At 35.0% G+C, this 19,941-nt stretch overlaps 1 protein-coding gene and 1 long non-coding RNA gene across 4 annotated transcripts in view; one reads left to right on the forward strand and one right to left on the reverse strand.

Annotated features, from left to right (window-relative positions):
• Positions 1-48: 48 nt before the first annotated feature.
• LOC106172184 (uncharacterized) lies at positions 49-19,749 on the forward strand. 3 transcript variants are annotated; one of them, XM_087001814.1, is made up of 32 exons: positions 49-393; positions 673-753; positions 1,191-2,230; positions 2,413-2,490; positions 2,785-2,826; positions 2,963-3,055; positions 3,309-3,419; positions 3,741-3,827; positions 4,083-4,145; positions 4,337-4,438; positions 4,745-4,828; positions 5,019-6,269; positions 6,650-6,790; positions 7,088-7,235; positions 7,676-7,785; positions 7,999-8,136; positions 8,812-8,986; positions 9,637-9,774; positions 10,058-10,121; positions 10,379-10,490; positions 10,769-11,011; positions 11,278-11,529; positions 11,709-11,922; positions 12,219-12,472; positions 12,811-12,932; positions 14,190-14,367; positions 15,238-15,423; positions 16,219-16,393; positions 16,662-16,796; positions 17,152-17,282; positions 17,612-17,725; positions 18,555-19,749. In XM_087001814.1, exons 3-32 carry the CDS (start codon positions 1,199-1,201, stop codon positions 18,831-18,833), a joined length of 6,252 nt encoding a protein of 2,083 aa, XP_086857940.1. In that variant the 5' UTR covers positions 49-393; positions 673-753; positions 1,191-1,198; the 3' UTR covers positions 18,834-19,749. The 3 variants fall into 3 exon arrangements, with proteins under 3 accessions (XP_086857940.1, XP_086857939.1, XP_086857941.1); XM_087001813.1 differs by lacking the exon at positions 673-753; XM_087001815.1 differs by lacking the exons at positions 673-753; positions 2,785-2,826.
• The window catches only part of LOC106172325 (uncharacterized), a 93,448-nt gene continuing 91,341 nt past the window's right edge, over positions 17,835-19,941 (reverse strand). Inside the window, exon 4 of the long non-coding RNA XR_001239417.2 lies at positions 17,835-18,828. This is a non-coding gene — a long non-coding RNA (uncharacterized LOC106172325). The remainder of the gene's footprint in view (positions 18,829-19,941) is intronic.

Here is a 19,941-nt window from a genome sequence, read left to right on the forward strand (position 1 = left end):
CACGAAATGTCACAGAAGGGCAAACAAAGTTTGTTAACTCATACAAATGTTTTGATATATTAAAACAGTATATTTGTCATCGACACTGGAGCGTCTTCGTTTCAGCAGGAGTCATTTATTCAAAATATAGTTTTTATAAAGAACAATAACTTGTCATATCAGATTGCTTAATATAAATAACAACCATTTACTCATTTTGGCTTAATTTAGATATAAAGAGTAAAGATTTTTCATCTTATACTAGATTTTTTGTACACAAATTATTTCGACAACTAAACGCAGAAAGATCCGAGCAACCTTAGATCCAGAAACCGAGGGTCTTTCAAAGTTTTACTTCCCTTCGCAAGAAATACTGATACATTTATCATGATACTCTTGTAAAATCTATATAAGGTAAGAATGCACTAAGGTGCATATATATTTTGTACGTCATGTGTTTTTCAATGAAATATTTTGAGTTGGTACCAGTGTTTGTTTGTGTACACTACGTGAGGGGCCAGATGCGAAAACCAGCCAGTTGAACACGGGTAAATTTTACTAAGATATTGTAAATTGAACGTTCATTTGAACTAAAATGATTTTCGGATTCTCATTTTCTTTTACTTCTATTGATTCCATCCGGCTACCGTGCATTTTAAAATGATTGTAATTGCGTTTCTTTAAAATTTCCAGAAAAAACCTACAACTCGCTCCTTCTCCGACTATGTGAAACAGTTCTGTCTCATCAAAAGTTGATGTGCTAGTTCACTTCAGGTTGTTTGTTTTGCTATGTTTTCATAACTAAGCATTGTGTAGTTTTTGGTGTTAACAGTTTAACTAGCAAGGTGAGCAGAATAGTTACAGTTTCTAGTAGTAGGAGTAGGAGGTATGGAACAGCATCAGTGTATACTTCAGTGGTCAGCGGATAAAGCCTCATAACACCCTGTGTTAGAAACTCTCGAGGCTGTATCTGTTGTCACTTACAAATGGAATACTGATTTGGTAGCATTTCAGCGTAGCTGGAGTACAAAGCTGAAAACTTAATCAAAAGTGGTGTGTGAACTGATACACTAGCACTTTAATGGAAATTATATTCTAAGAGTTCCAATGAAAGACACACAGGTTGGGACTCCGTTTAGGTTACTCTTGTTTTCTGTCTCTCAAAACATACTGGTGAACAGCCATTTGAAGACATTTCTTCTGTCTTTTAGAAACTGAAATGCCAAGTCAGCTGCGATCAAGAAAAATACCTGGTAGAGCTGATGTTGGAGCTTCAACCTCAAAAGTTGTTGCCAAGAAGATAAAGAAACCAGAGAGGTCTTCAAAAAAGAAAGAAAAGAAAGCACATAAACCTGTTGCAGGAAAGCTATCCAAAAAGCCTAAGGCAAGCAATGGAAACAAGAATAAAAATAATGACCCTGGAAGTTTTGGAGGAAAGGAAAAAATCAGGCAGCAAGTTAGTTTGAAAGATAAACTCAGTAAAGATAATGATGACAGTGATGGAATAAAACGCAGAACAGCAAGGCAATGTAAAGTAGAAGCACAAACAAATATAAAGCTGTTGTCTTCCCCAGGTGGATTATTTAAAGAAAGCAAAGTCATCATTGACTCACCTAAACTTACACTTTCTAGAACTCAAAAAGTGAGTGGAAATGATCCAGGTAAAACAAACTGTGTGAATAGTAAAACCCCAGTTAAAAAAATACTGAGGAGTTGTAAAGATGGCGATAAAACCACATTCTTACAAACTGATAAGGGTTCAGAACAAGCAAAAGCCAAAACTTTAAGCAAGGCCAGTAACGAGACACCCAAAAGTAGACTTACCAGAAGTTCTGTGAAAGAAAAAGAAATTGTTAAACCAAAAGGCAAGAGCCTGTATGAAGAATTACTTGAATTGGAGAAGGGCACCGTGAGAAAGTTGAGACAACGGGTTCCACCAGTGAAAAGGCACCATTCAGCCAGCAGGTCAAGCGATGAGGATGAAGCAAATGGTCTCATTAATAAAGCAATAGGGCTTTCTGCTAGGAGACCAAAAATTGCAAGGAAAGACATTGCATCAAAACCAAAGTCCTCACATACCAGTCAACTGAAAACAATTACCTCTAAAACAAAGTTCAAACAGTCTTTTCAGGAGTCAAATTCAGAAGATTCAAGTGAGGAGGAAAGTGATGTTGATGCCATTGAGAATGATGATGGAGACAGACATTTAGAGGATTCATCTGGTGATAGTTCTGAAGAAGAAGACATTAGTGTAAACACAATTTTTATTTAGAAAATGATATTTTACAGAAATGGAGAATTAATGCACACTGATTAATGCTACTGTGGCATTTGATTTTCTTTAAAATTTATGGAATTATTAACTGTTGTCAGATCCATATTTATTTTACATAAATGGCAGGGATCTTTTGAATGAAATACTTAAATTTTCAGGTTATAAAAACCTTGTCGGTTGAAGAAGTGGAAAAAGAACGAAAAGCTGAAGAAGAACAGAAGAAAAAAGAAGAGCAGGTAAGATAAAGTGATACCATGTAATTATTGTCATGCACTTAAGCAAACTGAACCCCATGACCAATTGTTAAGTAATTTTCCAAAGGTAATAAGTGTATGCATGTCTTATTTCACATGAATGAATTTGCTGGCAGAACAATACATAGGGGAAAACTGCCAAAAATTTATCTTGAAAAATGAGCAACTTGAAGTATTTGCATCTGTTTATCAAAGAGGAAGGATTTTGTAGTTTTGTTATGTTGCCAGTGTTTGGTTAAATGTGCATCTGTTTATAAAATGTATGTTACATTTAAGGTGGATGAGGTCAAGCGACTGAAAAATGTTTTGATATGGAAGGTGCGTAAACAACTTATGGCCTAACACAATGTAAATTATGTCATTGAAGTTTTGTTGAAATTTTGAAAAGTTAAATTTTCTTTATACCTCTCAAAAAAGACGGAAAAATCAATTTACCACTTCCTTTTCTTTTCAGCAAGAGCAGTTAGTGGATCTGCGACAAGTTCAAAGACAAAATACAGTGTTGGAAAAGAAAATTGCACAACTTACAAAATCTAATAGCAGTCAGGTATGAATTTGAAAAAATTCCAATCTCTTGAATGAGAATTGAAAGAATGAATTGAAAGAATGAGTATCACAAGCTTTTTTAATGACTAACGCGTTGTGTACATATACTCTTTTACAGACTCACAAAACAGCATTGCAAGTATGACATTTTTTGGAATTTTCGAAAAGTCATTTCAAGAGAGAATTTAAAAAAATCTGCTTTTCTGATGCAATTTTCAAGTTTATAGTTAAATGAGTGAAACTAAATATTTCAGGTAATAGATAACAACCCAGAAGTGGTGCTGCGACCTTTGACATTACCAGAATGCAGTGACGACCCCTTAGAATCACAGATTACCAAGTTTAAGGATTCAATTAAACAAATAGTGAGTGGAAACCGTGTTTTAGTACTAACGTATATTTTTATGAACAATTCACATTGCAGTAGCCTTTTCAGGGTCATGAATAAATGGTAGGTTTGTCTTGTGAAAGGGAATGAATTATGAGAAGTTTTAGTATTAAGCTTTTAAGATAATTTGTTTCTAACGAAGTGATCATAGAATTATGCAATGTGCTAATAAAAAATTGCTGTATAAAACCAAATAATATGACATTTTTCATAAATTTAAAACTTTTTCCTTGTTTTGCTCATTTCAAAATCCCCTGCAAACCACAGCTGCTGTAATATTTTTCATATTTCATGAAAGGAAAGTGAAATGACTGCCTTGGAGTCTGCAGTTGAAGTGAACATGGAACTGGAATCCAGGCTGAGGGAGCTGCAGCATTCCAAGGAGGTAAGGTGTAAATAGGGTTATACAGGACTTATTGAATACAGGTTTACCAGTGAGGGGTGAAATAGGATTTTTTTTTCACTTTTTGTATATTTAGAAGCCACATGATGCCATGTGCTGTACACAGTGACTGCCAGCAGCTTGTTTCTACTTAAAGACCATATGCTGACTTTTTGTGACCTACAGAAAAAGATTTGTTATTTAACAGACTTTTAACCTATCTATGAAGGTGTTGATGATATATGTTCCAATTTCTAGAGAGAACAGTACTATGAAAAGGAAGAGGAAAGGAAAAAGAAAAATGAGGAGGTTCAGAAGCAGGTGACTTACAATTTTCACAATAATCACATTATGAAAATTTTTTCTTGAAAGAAAACTGTCTTGAAAATTTGATAAATGATAAGTTTATGTTATGTTTCTTTTTTTTAACACATTCATTGCTTAAGGTAGTATGAAACTTTTTAAACCTATATTTTAATCTATATCAGTGGATTGTGAATATGATATTACAGACAGAAAAGGCCTTGCTCCAGTTGCAACAAGAAAATGAGAAGTTGCAAGAAATGGTGAAAAAAGCCAGAGAGGATCAGTGGAAGAATGAGCAGGATAGGATGGTAATGTGCACTTAAAACTTAACAACAATGACATGCAACAGTCTGTGACCACACTCTTTAGAATTGGTAGTTTAGTTCATCAGTTTTGGCTATGGTTAAACAACTATATTTAGTTTACCAGTAACTGTCTATAGGTCCAGTTGTCTGTAAAGTTTAGCCATTTTAAAGGTATTTGAATAGGGCTTATAATTAGTCTGGGTTATTTTATTTTACATGCCCCTCCATAAAGTTAAAAATGACCTAACTGAAGGCTTGTGTGATGTTTGGCTTTGATATCAATTTATGACGGGTTTTCTTCTGTTATAGAAAAATGAGACTACTACACTAAACACAGTCAATGGCATGCTAGAGGGAATGCTTAAAAATCTTATGAAAGGAATTGGAACACAGGTTGGTATCCATTATCAAATGTTTATAAAGGAAGAGTGATTACTGTTTTGTAATGAGGTCTGGCAATTTAATTCTAAATATAAAATTAGTTAAGGTTATTAGTTAAGAACTGTAATAAAAATAAGTTACGAATGGTCTTCTTGTACACCTGGATATGTTCAGTGGTTAACATCAAGTGGTCTTCATTCAGGTAGCATCCCAGAACACAGCATTCCCTGGCACCTCAATGACTGCATCTGGGAGTGGAGCCCCTCAACAACCTCCAGGCCCAGGGTTTTCTTCTGGTTCAGCATTCTTTCCTGGCTATGGCTGGATTGGGTCAAATTCCCTTCCCCCTGGTCAGGCTTTGGCTCAGATGGCAGACATGCTAGCTGCTCATACCTTAGCCAATGCTAAGGGGCAGACAATTAATCAGACTAGGCTTCCAGGACAGCCTCCATCTTCAGCAGCAAGATTTCATATCTCAGCACCCACATCATCAGCCAAACCAGCAACATTAGTGTCAGTGGCAGAATCAGTTTCTTCCTCGACATCATCTACTTTGTCACAGAGTCAAAAAGCACAGCAGCCTGCCATTGTTGATTTGACACAGTCACCAGTATTATCCTCAGTCCCATTAACAAACAATGTAGCTTCCCAGCAACTCTCAGCATTAAGTGCCAGCCAGGCACCTATACCAAATGTAGACAGGTCTAGGTTGTATTTTACTACCACTGGTTCTCTGTGTAACACAAGCAAACTCAATGAATTGGCCAGTAAAACTGCAGATTCCAAAGGGAAGGGTGAGATGAAAACAAAGGGCTCCGAGGATTCTTCATTAACTAAGGTGGATGGTATCAAATCTTGTAATATCCCTAAGACTTCGGTTAGCAACAAAAATCAGGATGCTATCAAGGATCCTGTCAAGGAGAAAATGGAAAAAGATGAGGCTGAGAAGACTTCAGGTAATGATATATCTAAAGATTCTGATATAGAAATCCTTGACACATCAGCAGAAAGCTCATCATCGGAGAAGGGCAACAAGAAATCCAACAAAGGTAAAAAGGGATCCGTGTCTAAAGAGAAACAAAAGGGCAAAAAGAAAATGGAGATCAAAGGAAGTAAAGGTAAACAAAAGAAAGAAGCATCATCAACAACAAAGAGGTCTCTCAGAGGATCAAAAACACATGAAAAGAAAGTTGAAAGTGATAATGAAAGTGAAATTGACACAAGAGATGATGGAGATATTATAGTTGTGAGCAGCGAGGAAGAAGAGGAGAAAAAAATAGCAAATGGGAAAAGGAAGAAAAGATCACCTATGAGGACAACCAAAAGGAGAACCAGGAGCAGAAAAGATGAGTCAGAAGAAAGTGAGAGTGGGGCAGAAGCTGATGATGATGAAGCAGATGATGATGAGGAATCTGTAGAAGGAGGGAAAAAAGGAAAGAAAAAGAAAAATAAGGTAAAGATTGAATTGGGTTATTACATTACATCTAGGATTTTTGCTAGACAAATTTGGGGATGTGAGAAAGGAAAAAAAAGGTGGAGATTGCATTGGGTTATTACATTTTATCAAGGATCTTTTTAGGACAACTTTGGGAAGCATTTGAGTTCCTTCCAAACTTGTTTTCTCACAGTTACTCAACATTGAACCCCATGAATTTTTAGTTGAGGTCCAAAGTAGCTCCCTATTTCAAAGTATTGTGGACACCTTGATATCAAGGTGCTTGCACTCCAGTGAAGTAAAATGTTGGTAAGTTTTGTTACTGAAGTAATTTTGGTCAAGACTGGATTTCAGGAAAAAGATGTATTTTGGATACGATTTTTAACCTTTTTTTTAAGAAAGAAGATGGCACACCTGGGCAGTACAAGAGGAGGGATATCCAGCGTCTTTTTAAGAGGAGCAAACTGAAGAAGGAGACATTGGAGGCCGAGAAAGCAGAAAAAGAAAGACTCAAGAGAGTTGAAGAGATTAAGAAAAAGGTGGATATTAAGAATTAAGAGATTTGTAGATATTTGATTTGTTAAACATGTGTAAAACATGTGTTTTGTAAAACTTGGATTCTTTAACTTTGCATAATAAGTCAATTTTTTTAGAGTGCAGTTTTATAAGCAAAAACAGTCCTCTTATTTAACATTGTGAAACAATAAGTAATCCAGCAGGAACAACAATACAACAACATTTGCATGCTAGACAGTTTATAAATGATTTATCTTGAAACATTTCTCCCATATTTTGTAATTGACAGTACATGACGTACTCTGTGTATCTTAATTCAGCACCATGTGGTCCAAGTCCCAGATCCCAAGTCCCCCAATAAATGTCCAGTGACCACCAAGCTAGTGCTGGAAATGGATGCCAATGGAAAGCCTGTAATTGAAGTGAACAGCAAACTGGCAAAGAAGCTCAAACCACATCAAGTAGAAGGTAATTTTGGATTTTATAAGACATAAATATTTAGATTTTATAAGACATAAATATTTGTTATGGCTGGCCTACAACCTGATTGTTGGTCATTGCTCACTGTTCGTGAAGTTGTTCACTAAAAGCATTGTTAAGTTGGATATTTATATATGTAATTTTTTGATGTTACTGAAATATGCCTTTTTATGTAGAAATAGACCAATGGAATTTCTTATGCCAAGTTTCTGTATATTTATTAGCTTTGCTGAATAGTGAATTATTTTTTTTATGAAGATAAGGACTTATGTCCAACATTATACCTTTTATTTTAACCTATTTTTGTTTTTGGAACTGTCATTAAAGTGATAACATAGAGATACGTGGTTTTAAAAGCTAGCATTTTACAATAAATAAAAAATGCAGTCTTTCTTTTCTATTGAAAAAAATATCCGTTTTCTTTCCAGCTGTAGAGTTTCAGTGGGACTGCTGCATAGAGACCCTGGACACATTGAAGAAGGAAGAAGGCAGTGGTTGTATTCTGGCACATTGTATGGGATTAGGGAAGACTTTGTCTGTAAGCTTATTGATATTGCTCATCCCTACCTACATCACAGACACATTCTTCTGTTACTTTACACTCATGTAATTTACTATAATCAACATTTTTAACTTAGTCATTCTAAAACTGATGTTGTAATAACTAGGTAGATGGATTTTTTTTTTGCATGGAAATCTTGGGTTAAACAATATTCACGTGCTATTGTTCATTTATTTTATTGTTTTTTAGGCAATAACACTAGTCCACACACTGTTATCTAACAAGGTGACAGGGTTGAAGACCTGCCTCGTGGTGTGTCCTTTGAACACAGTGCTGAATTGGAAGCATGAGCTGAATTACTGGCTAGACAAAAAGGATAGGCTGAAGGTACAAAATAATCAGACTTTATACTTGTGCAGTAAGAGTGAATTTTAGAAGTGATAATAATAATAATAATAAGTACTTTCGTAAGGTAAAGCTGTGTTATATGTGCATTTCCAGTTTGCAAGAATCTGGATTTGTGCATTTGTGCTTGTGTCTCCATCTAAAACCTTGTTACCCATAAGGAATTTTACCTCTGTTCAGGTAGATGAAATACACCCTGAGACTTTTTGCATGTCAGTCATTGTTCCAACAGATTTATGACTGAATATCTCATCAGCAATAAGAGTTGTTGAATAATATTGCAAATTGCAAATCATCTCAGACATATTAATCGCCTTCCTGCAGTATTATTATGCCTAAGTAGTTGTGTTTTTTTTTTAAGTCTCATACTACTGTTCCAATATTACTCAATTTGAGGGCTGGTGCTTTAAACTGCACAGGTATTACACCAGTAATATGCTTTATCATAAACCTTATTATATTCACTTTACCTTCAAATATTCCTCTTACATCTCAGTCTGCTGCAAAATTATCTTGTATTATTGTTCCATTTTCAAAAAAATGACTGGTGGTACCTATTCAGAAGGAAGCCCTTGCCTCTTTGAACTGCTGGTTTGTATTGTTTTCTTTTATTTATCCAGTATTTAAGATTTTCCTTGTTGCATGTCTTTATTGCAGGTGTACGAGATTGTCAGCGTAAAAGTCAACAAGGAAAGATCTGAGTTGCTGAAGAAATGGCATAATGGTGGAGGAGTCATGATCATTGGATATCAGATGTTCCGTATTCTGTCTCATTCACATACAAAAAGTAAAGTGCAGAAGGAGATCTTCACGACTACACTTTTGGATCCAGGTAAGTCATATTCCACTGAACTTTATTTGCTAAATTATATCCATATGGCATTTGCATTTGTGCATGCAATTTTAGATTATCTTTGTGCTATATAAAAACAAGTTTTTTGTGAATGCATTTTATTAAGCATGTAGTATAACTTGAAGTGTAGGGAGCTGATTGAAACGCATTTTGACAGAATTTTTGTTGCTTTTCCCTTAAGGCCCAACATTATCTTCACCTTTTTTCAGTCATGCAGAGAACTTTATCCAAATGCATACTTTGGATCAGTTTTTGATATCAGTTGGGACAAACAAAATTTATTACTGTCTCTCTTCATCAGGAAACTTAATGTGTGAACTTCAATTTTGAGTTTTATTAATGCACCTAATGTGATTAAGATGTTGCTACGTGTTACATTTTAGTAATGAAATGGTGATGACTCAATAAATTGACACACAAAATTCACAACTATGTTTTTTTTATAACTGGAATCATCAGAGATAGTGTTATTGGCAAGAGCTGCAGGCTAAAAACATCCCAGGTTAATGATATCTGTTTTGCTGTAAAAGTTTTTCCTCCTTGTCTAGACACTGTAAAATGAGAGGAAGATGAGGGTGGGAACTGTTTCGGCTTTGAGATATTTCAGACTTCATGCAATCCTATTTTAGGTCCTGATATTGTGATCTGTGATGAAGGTCACATGCTGAAGAATGACAGCTCTGCCATTTCTAAAGCCATGAATAAAATCAGAACTTTGAGAAGGGTAATACTTACAGGGACTCCACTTCAGAATAATCTTTCTGAGTGTAAGGAAGGACTTTCATTGTTTCTGTTTTTGTTTACAATAGACTTGATACATTTATCAGTTTTTACTGTGACTAAGGTAAACACTTATGAAGTTCACCTATTTTTACTGTAAAATTTTTAATAATTTATTTTATATATATCATTTTAATTCCTTTTGTGAAGTGATGATTGATTTAAGTTATCAATTATATCAGTAGCTCCATTCATCTAATTTTGTTTTGTTAAGATAACAACAAACAGAATCCGATGTAATCTTTATGTAAAATTTTATTACATTTTTAGACCATTGCATGGTGGATTTTGTCAAGCCTAATCTCTTGGGTACTCGCAAAGAATTCTCTAATAGGTATGGATGTTTTTACTTCTTAATACTAATTTCTTTGCTCAAAATTAGATTAACACAAAAAGCTCACTAAGTTAAGTTTAAATAGCACCAAAATTGGACATGACATCAGGCAAGTGCAGATTACATAATCAGATTTTAGCAGTTTTTATAGCAATGAGTCATACAATCCTTTAAACTACCACTTGCCACCAGCACCAGAATATCTTGAAAGTATAATTTTTATTGTTTTAATTTTCCATTCGTTTCTGTGCCATTAGGTTTATCAATCCCATCACAAATGGACAGTGCTCTGACTCCACTCCGTTAGATGTGAAACTGATGAAGAAGAGGTCTCATGTTCTACATGAAATGCTGTCTGGGTGTGTGCAGGTATGCGGTGATTAAATCCTTATGGATGGATGTTAAATGCAAACCAGGAGAATTGACCCACAAATAGCTCATTTAAAGCTTAGGATGTAATTTCTGTGAAGATGAGCAGAAAGTAATTTAATATAATTGAGCTGGAAAAAATAGTTGACTTTCAAGATATTTTTGTTTTGTGGCAAAGTCTTATTGATACATAAAATAGATATGTGTTTGCTTGAGGAAAACAATTTTATGTGTTCTTACAGTTTTAGTAAAAATACTGTCTCACATTCTCCTTTCAGAGAAGAGACTATTCTGCCCTTACCAAGTATCTTCCAGAAAAGTATGAGTACATACTGTCTGTCCGTCTGTCCCCCATTCAGATGACATTATACCAAGAATATCTGAAGCGCACAGGTCGCAGTGAAGCCGTGCCTAAAAACTTTTTCACTGGTGCTAGCCTGTTCCAGGACTACCATCACCTGCACAGGATTTGGACACACCCATGGGTACTGAGGCTGGAGCAGATCAGGCAGGAGAACAGGGTATGGGCCAGTTGCATGGCTTTGGTGAAATTGTGAAATTAACTATCAAGTTACCAGTTTTGTATTTATTGGGTTTTTTGTTTGTACTAAATGTGTGTCATTTGTGTATGGATTAAGTGTTAATGACAGTTTAAACTGACTGAGAAGTTATTGCATTGCAGAAAAATTAGTAGGATATTTATAATATAAAAATATACACTAAATGTACTATTTGCATTAAGACTAATTTTGTAAACATGTTTTGGTCATATGTTTTGTTTGGACAGATGGTTGATGATGGTGCTAGTTCATTTGCTGAGAGCAGTGAAGATGAGGAATCTGAAGAAGAGATTTTAGAGGAGGTGGAGTCGACAACATCCCCTAGTGACATCTCCTCTGAATCTGCCATGTCATTATCAGAATCTGAAAGTGAAGTTTCCAAAGAAGGCAGCCAGAAGAATAAGAAGTCACAAGGAAAAGTCTCTAAGGGTAGCAGAGAGAAAAATAGGAAAGAAGCCCTTTTGAAAGGCAAAGGAAGGGTTAGTAATATCCTTCTGTTGAAGTGAACAGAGCTAAGATATGTCAATAAATTATTCATCATCTTGTATAAGATTGAAGGCATTCATCCAGTGTCTTATTTTTGTAACAATTATGTATTCCAACCTTTAGTTATTTGTTGTTAATAAAAAAAAAACATCTATAACTCTTTGTTTTTCAGACTGAAAAGGATGTAAGTAAGGAGGACACCAAGTTAAGTAAAGGAACAAGAAGCTCCTCAGTTCTTTCTGAAAACAAAAAGTCTTCCAAGCAAGTGCCAAAGAAGAAAGATGAAGACAAAGAGATCAAGTTTAGGGACCTAGATGATGAGCTGAGGACAAGAATACATGGGGAATATGTGAGAGGATGGAAGTCACTAAGAAGAGGAGGAAAAGGTATATATTATGTTATGAAGAAGTGGTTTATGTGGGGCACAGAATTCAGTATGTTTTTGTTAGTTTTAAAAATGTTTTAGAACTGTTTTTAGAACTCTTTATGAAGCCATAAAATATTTTTTTTCAAAATTATGTAGAAACGTTCTTACTTTTTAATAGGAAAAATGAAAGAATGAAGGATACTGTAAAATCGGTTCTTTAAAGTTAACTGAAATATATATGTATTAAACCAACCAAATATTCAGTAGAAATGGTTGTAGTTGATGACCATGCTGACTAATTGTTTCTCTTCACAGAGTTCATAGAAGAGGCACCAAAGGAGCGTGAAAAGGAGTGGTGGGAGGAATATATCAGAGAAGAAGACCAGCATGACCCAGCATTGAGTGGGAAGCTAATGCTGCTGTTTGATATCATCAGGATGGCTGAAGCAGTTGGGGACAAGGTGCTTGTCTTTAGTCAGAGTCTGCTGTCTCTGGATCTGATAGAACAGTTCCTGGCACGCATAAATGAGCAGGCAAAGGCAGGAACCAACCTGAAGAAGTCAAAAAAGGTAAGTCAAGTTTAAGCTTCATTGTGGCTTTATGTGCAGTGTCACACTCCATCAAAGCCTAGAAGAGATTTTTTGGTAACTGGATACCAAAGTCTATGTAACAGACATAAACATTTTATATTTGCAAGTTATCTCATGCTGTGAAATAAAATGAAAATCTTGGAGATCTTTTTTCTTTAAATGTTTAGGACAGTTGGTAAATAGTCTGAAGTTGCTACTAGAAGGCACACACAAAAAATGGAAATGACATGTGCTTATGTGGTATTGACTAAAAAGTTGCAAAACTTCCTGTTTAAAGTAACTTTCTTGTAATTTTAGTAAATTCATGTAAATTTCAGAAGCTGAATCCATTGTATAATACGTGGACCAAAAATGAAGACTACTTTAGAATTGATGGCTCAACGGTTGCCCAACACAGACAGAAGTATATGGGAGACTTCCAGGACCACAAAAATACAAAGTAATTACTGTGCTTTTTATGTATGGCCGTAAATGGCATAAATAAGATCAAAAAAGAAGAGAAATACTACAAAAAGGGTTGAACTCCCTAGCGAAAAGTATGTTTAGTAGGTAGGTTTGTCTTGACACTTGATCTTTTTTCACATTTAAAGATATAAAGCACACAAAATAATTCCAGCACAGAGTAACTACACTATCTTGGCTTTATTTGTCCCAAATGATTCAGTAAAGTAGGTCCTAGGTGCCGAGGTTGTGAATGCCCCAGTTTTAGTGTGCATTAAGTGAGTCTGTGGATGCACACTAAAATCAGGGTTTCTAAAAGCTGAGCACATGTTATTTGGAGTTAACTTTGGATAAAAGAGATTAAATTTGAGTATTACCTGCCTTTTCAAAGTACTTTTGGTGTGGGAGTTTAACCCTATTGTATTATAAGGTTAATGCCAATTGTTTTATGTATTAAAGCTGTCAGAATTGCCTTCACAGTTATAAAAAAACTTGTATAAACTGATATAGATTGCTCCTCCTCAACCTTATGTCCCACATGAGTATCAACTTTCAATAAAGGGGTTTATGAGATAAATAATTTAAGTTGCGTAAGGGCATTTTCATGTGAAAAATGAGAAGTACAGTCTCCAGTGAACTGTAAAACCCAGTCAACACATTTCCTGAGACATTAGAACTGGTGGCGAATGGGGATTAATTCAATATAGGAGACACTGGGGAATAGTAGGCTGGTGTATATGCACAACATGTGTGACTTAATGCACTTACTTAGCTATAGACTACTGCAACATACAGTGTGGTATTAGGCTGCATGACTGTTCTGTTATTTGCACAAGGGTTTTATTTGGCTGGGACTGTAAAATGAACTGTGAACACAAATTTTTAAAAAGAAAGACTGACATGAAATTTCATTTGAGATTTGATATAATAATTTTGAATGTGTGTGTGGTGCGGGGGGGGGGGGGGGGGGGTTCTTTTTCAGTATAATTATTTTCACATCTCTTCAGTGGTATAAAACAAAAATACTGTAGGTGACAGTATTCAGAGTATTATATTTTAATAAGTATATTTTCAATTTTATTGTATTTTAATGAGTATCGTTTCAATTTGTTAATCCAAGAGTTTTTCCCTAGTCCTAGTATTGCAGAAACTTTATGCAATAAGTGCTTCTACCATATACACAGTAATCTTGGAAATACTGAAATAAGAAAGTAAGCTTTCTCCCTATGTTTGTAAATGCCATTCTGTATTTCAGGGGCCGTCTATTCCTGATCTCCACCAAGGCAGGTTCCCTGGGGATCAACCTGGAGGCTGCCAACCGTGTGGTAATATTTGATGCCTCCTGGAACCCATCCCATGACATCCAGTCCATATTCAGGGTCTACAGATTTGGGCAGGAAAAACCAGTGTTTGTTTATCGATTTCTGGCACAGGTATGATAAATATTTATATTTTTATGAATTATACCCCTTATAGAATTCTAGACCTCTGGTTGGTCTGTTACAATGCCCTGTTCTTTACAATATGCTGTATTTTACTGTCATTCAATATCACTGTTCGCTTTTGAGTGACCCCATTTTTATGGGTCTGATTGGTCATTAAAGGATGTTTTATTATTATTTGTCATATATGATGTCAGTTGCAACACATGTATCAAAATTATATTGTTGTGAAATATCTAAGTACATGGGGAACTATGCTCTATTTGTTTAATATTATTGTTTAAATCTGTATAAACGACTACTACTACGGGGGCCATGGAGGCTTTCCAAAAATGCCTTTTCTGAATAGCAACAAAATTAAGCAAATCATGTGACTTTTCCAATTTTTTGTGTATATATCAGCACCTGTTCAGAGGGAGTAGTAACTCTTACTTTTAGCATGTGTGTGTGTTTGAGTGTGTCGGGAGTTTGTGTAGAAATCCTACACAGGATAAGCTGTATTACATTTTTTAGTCAATAAAATAGCAGTGAACAGAGCACAGTGTCTGAAAGTGGGGTATATTTGTACTTAGTTCATTTAAAAAAGATTTGTGCAAGTTAATCAAATTTGGTGTTCAGGCTAAGTAAAGACTTTAATACTGTTTCTGTATATTTTAATGTAAAATGTGACATGTGGATGACTTGATGGGGTGTTGACAATATTCAACTGCTTTTCTTCTTTGTAACATATCTAAATCTCCAGTCAGATTATGCATACATTTGAGCATAAAATTTTACACAGTAACAAGTTTCAGTTTTGACCAGCATCCATAAAGAACTTGCAAGCAAGAGATGACTGAAGATAAATTTTTTTCTTTGAAGGGCACAATGGAAGAAAAAATCTACCAGCGTCAAGTTTCCAAGCAATCTTTGGCTCAAAGAGTAGTTGATGAACAACAAATAGAGAGGCACTTTTCTGCTGCTGATTTGGCAGAGTTGTACAGCTTCAAGCCTGAGAGACTGGACGATCCAGAGAGGAAAAAGAAACCAACTCCCAAGCTGCCAAAAGTAAATTGCTCTTCTTGATTAATATATCATTAGATACTAATTTTTCTTAAAGACAATAAATTGAATGTTGATTTTCAGGGGTTATGACATGCTTAAATTTATGATTTGTGGATATTTCAACATGTTCAATAACTGTTCATTGATTGTTTTGTTCAAGCCCTTTATTTTATTGGCAATGAAGTTTTCATTTAGCTGAAGTAGACAAAATGAATTTGTGTTTTGTCAGTGTGCCCAAAAATAATATAAAGAGATTGATGCACTTGGGACACGTGCTAAAATGAATTCAAGTGGTCTACTGTTGAATTAATTGATGCCAGAGCCCAGAAAGTGAACTTGCCTTTAAAATATTTTGGCTTTATGGTACACCATAACTATGTGCATGTTTAGTTTTAGAAATATTTTTGCCTTCTGATATATTATCTTTTGGTGACAAAATGAGAATTCTGATATTAAATATTTCCATTTAGATGTAAATTTAGTAAGTGTTATTCTTTTACGTCGTTTTAACAATACTGGATTTATTGTCTTTAAGGTTCAACTTTGGTCCAAAAGCTTAAAAGGATGGATTGTTCATGCATGTGTCAAAGTGTATTTAAAACTATTATGTACTGTCTAATAAGAAAGAGTTTATATTATCTGAAATATCTTCAGTTTTTTCTTCTGAAATGCTGGCATTCTAGAAGTTTCTGTTAAAATAACACTATAGATTTATAAATTGTGGATGTTATATGCCAAAGAATTAGTCATTGGACTATAGAAAAAAGATTTAATGCACATTTTGGTCTCAAATTTCAGGATAAAATTTTAGCCGAACTTCTCAGTACTCGACAAGACTGGCTGGTTGGCTACCATGAGCATGACTCCCTGCTGCAGAATATAGAGGAAGAAACATTGACAGAGGAGGAACGCAAGACAGCATGGGAAGAGTATGAAAATGAAAAGCAGGGAATTTTTACACATCTGGGACCAGGTAAAAATGATATTTGTGAGGTGATTCAAGTAAAATGATAGCATAAGAAAATAAAAACTGTAAAGATTCATTTACCATAATGAAAATGAGATGTTTAGAGACTGTCCAAGATTTACTCCACTCTATTCAGACTAACAGAAAAAATTCTTAGCAGTGTTCAAAGTTATATTTTAGTGACTTTCATAACTGCTTGTTTCCAATACTTTAATCTACTGAATTACCATTACAGATAATTGAATTCTTTTTTTTTTTTTCTTTGTTGATGCAGCATTTGCTCCACCGCCACCCCCTATGCAGTTCAAATTCATGTATCCAAGACCTCAGTCACAGCCTTATCGTAACCTTGCCCCTAGACCAGCTCATCCACCCTCTCTGGGGGGCAGGCCACCCAGTCTAGCATCATGTGAGTTTTACACACCTCGGGTGTATGTGTTTTTGTTGACTGGGTTCTGACCTTTCAAGTGAATATAATTGCTCTGAAATTTTCTTTTATTTATTGAGCAATGATCGAAAGTTTAGTATGACCCATAAAAAAGATAATTTTTTTAGTGTATCATTTCTATCAGATGGACAAATCAGTGTTAAACAACACTTCTATCATACCAGGATAATAACGTTAAGAGATAATTTTTATTTGGTACACATTTTTCAAAGACAAGATGTGCAGTTGTAGAGACTAACATATTAAATCACAAAATGTTGGAAGATCATTGCACATGAAAATTCATGATTTCTAAAAAAAAATCTTATTTTATCAGTCCCAAATTTGAACCAGCAGTTGACCCTGGGCATCAACCAACATCTGCCCCCTGGCGTGCCTCTAACCCCACAGTTTCATCAGCAACTACAGAGGCAGCTGCCCAATGTCATACAGGCTATTCTAAAGACTGTAAGTGCATGAGAGATTATAATAAAATCTTTATTGAAAGTAAATTATTGATCTGTCTGGTAGCAGCATCAATTATATATGATCAGAGTTGGATGTTTTTCCAGGCGGTTTTATTAGTGTGTGATGAAATAACATTTATGTACTTATAATTCAGATAATGATGCATTGAGTACTTATCAAGGCACCCAAAATTTGGAAAGGATTTTGTGTTAAAAAATTTCAGTACAGTTAAAAAGATGTGATCAACAGGATATTACTATGAAGTGATGTTTATCTTGATTCATGTAACTTGTATGCAGTTGTTTAGAGTACTTTCCATATCCTTTCAGAACCCCGGTGTGTCAATTGATGAGTTGCAGAGACGTCTGCAGCAGTTTCTGAAAACTCAGCTCATGTATCACTTCCAGGCCATCCTCAAGCAGCAAGGGTTCCCGTATAAAAAGGTATACTGTTCAAAGCAAGCAGATTCTTGTAATAATTGAAACTTCTTAAATGAAGGATTAATTTTACGAGAAGATAATACAAAGAAATAATCATTTACAGCAAATCTGATAGCATAAGTAAAATAAAACCAACCCATGGTACATTTATTCTCGAACAAACAAAAGGTCATGACCTGGCTATCACACCTGTCCCCTAATCCCCATCTGCTTTTTATTGGACTCGCCATTTTGTGGCAGCAGACAATTTAATTTTTGCAGTTTTTATCTAAATAATCACAACATCTAAATTATCTTTGGCATCCAGAAAGTGATCCCACAGGTCGGGGAAACAAACACGAAACGGTTCCACAGAGATTTCTGGCAGTCCAGATATTCAAAATGGGGGAAAATGTCATAGAAATGAATAATAAAGAAATGCCAACTTTTTCAGAAGCTGAAAATCCAGTTTCTTTTGCATACTGTGACATTATTTCTGATAATACTCTGAAGCAGAGAGAACTATTATATTGCAGTAGGCACTAGTTCTAACAAGAAATGGCATAGATTTGTAGCTATTGAATTTTTTAAGGGCATGCCATCAAATACTTGAGCCTCATGACCCTAACCTCCTATTTGTCATAAAAAGTTGGCTGTCACAGTCTATAGAAGTTAATCTTCCTGTGATTTTCTTCTTCTCTTATTGAACCACACCATCAGCTTTGAATAAGCAACGTACCCACATTTATTTTTGGCAATCAAAGCAAGTGGTTTTGCTTATTAATCATTAATTTAAAAATATTAAGCATGATTTCATATTTTTCTTGTTCTTAGTATTTTTGTTCTGATTCAGCTCCCTACTGGTGCAGAACAAGCCCAGGCCCAGCAGGTACAGGCTCAACAACAACAAGCCCAAGCCCAAACCCACCAGGCTCAGGCAGGCAGCACACCTCCAGCCACTCTTCCCTTCATGCCCTCACTTCTGCCCAATCCTGTGGTCAACCTCACCCAAACTACAGAAGAGAGGGGGTCCACCTCTTTGTCCACCAGTATTCCATCAGCCACAGGGAGTGGTCAGTCCATGGTGGTCAAGGCTCAGGTCCATGCAAATGGGACTGGTGACCAGCCTTGAAGTAAAATAAATTCCATTTAGTGTAGGGAAGTCTGGTAACTTTCAACAGAGAAAACATATGTAAGATTTGAAGAGATATCAATTTATGAATCTGTCACATAGAATGTAAATGTCATCTGGTTCATTGCATGTAGAAAACTGGTGGCAGAAAGTGTTGTGAAATTAATTATGAACATGTGACAAGACCAAATGTTGATCATTTAAGGCATAAGAGTGGACTTGTTTTTCATCTTTTTCATGTGTGCTGATTTAATAATGTTAAGTAAGATTTTATAAATACTTTGAAGGAATTTTTTTCCATTTTACTATCAAAGGTGATGGTTATTTTTCATAAACTGGTGGTTAAATGTTTTTGGCAAGTTGTTTGATATGTATTTATTGCATTTTATAAATGTCAATTCTTGTAAAAGGTTTACTTATCTGATAAATTGGAGATATTACTAAATAGATATGAAAGGCAAATGTTACATGTAAAAAATGTCAGAATACACATTTCAATTACCCTCTCTTTTAAGTAATTGCTGATGCCAAGTTTTATTTCCTTCATCCCCAGTAATACAAGATGCATCAAATGCATCAATGACAAACATAAGGTTAAGGAGGTTCATTGACATTTGGCCAGTTAAGGCTGTTCTTTGTCTTCTTAAGATGAATAGTCATTTTATCATTTGTGGGAGCTAGAGTGATACCTTCTGAGAAGATGGATTAATCCTTGTTGACGGCTGTAAAGATATTGTTGTATTTATCACATGATACATGTGTATGCTTTGTCGTTTTCTGTGCTCATTATTTTTTGGATATGGACTAAATGCTTGACTTTCTTATCAGTGTTTTTTTTATAAAATGGTTAATTTACAAACACCTTGTAATTTGATTTAGATGGTTGCTGTTTGTAATACATTTTGATACATATCAATTTTTATTGGTGTCTTTGTTCATGCACTAAGGCTATACCTGTGAAAATTTTGGGATTAATTTGAAAACTCTTTTATTAAAAATTTACCTGAATAACATCTCACATAAATTTGTTAATATACCATTTCAGTTGATCTCTGGGCATGGGTGGTTTAAAGATTCAGAAATTAAACATTTACATTTAGATCAAAAT

This window comes from Lingula anatina, chromosome 1 (genome assembly GCF_051362555.1).
Source record: "Lingula anatina isolate TDL-2025a chromosome 1, LinAna3.0, whole genome shotgun sequence".
NCBI classification, from domain to species: Eukaryota; Metazoa; Brachiopoda; class Lingulata; order Lingulida; family Lingulidae; genus Lingula; species Lingula anatina.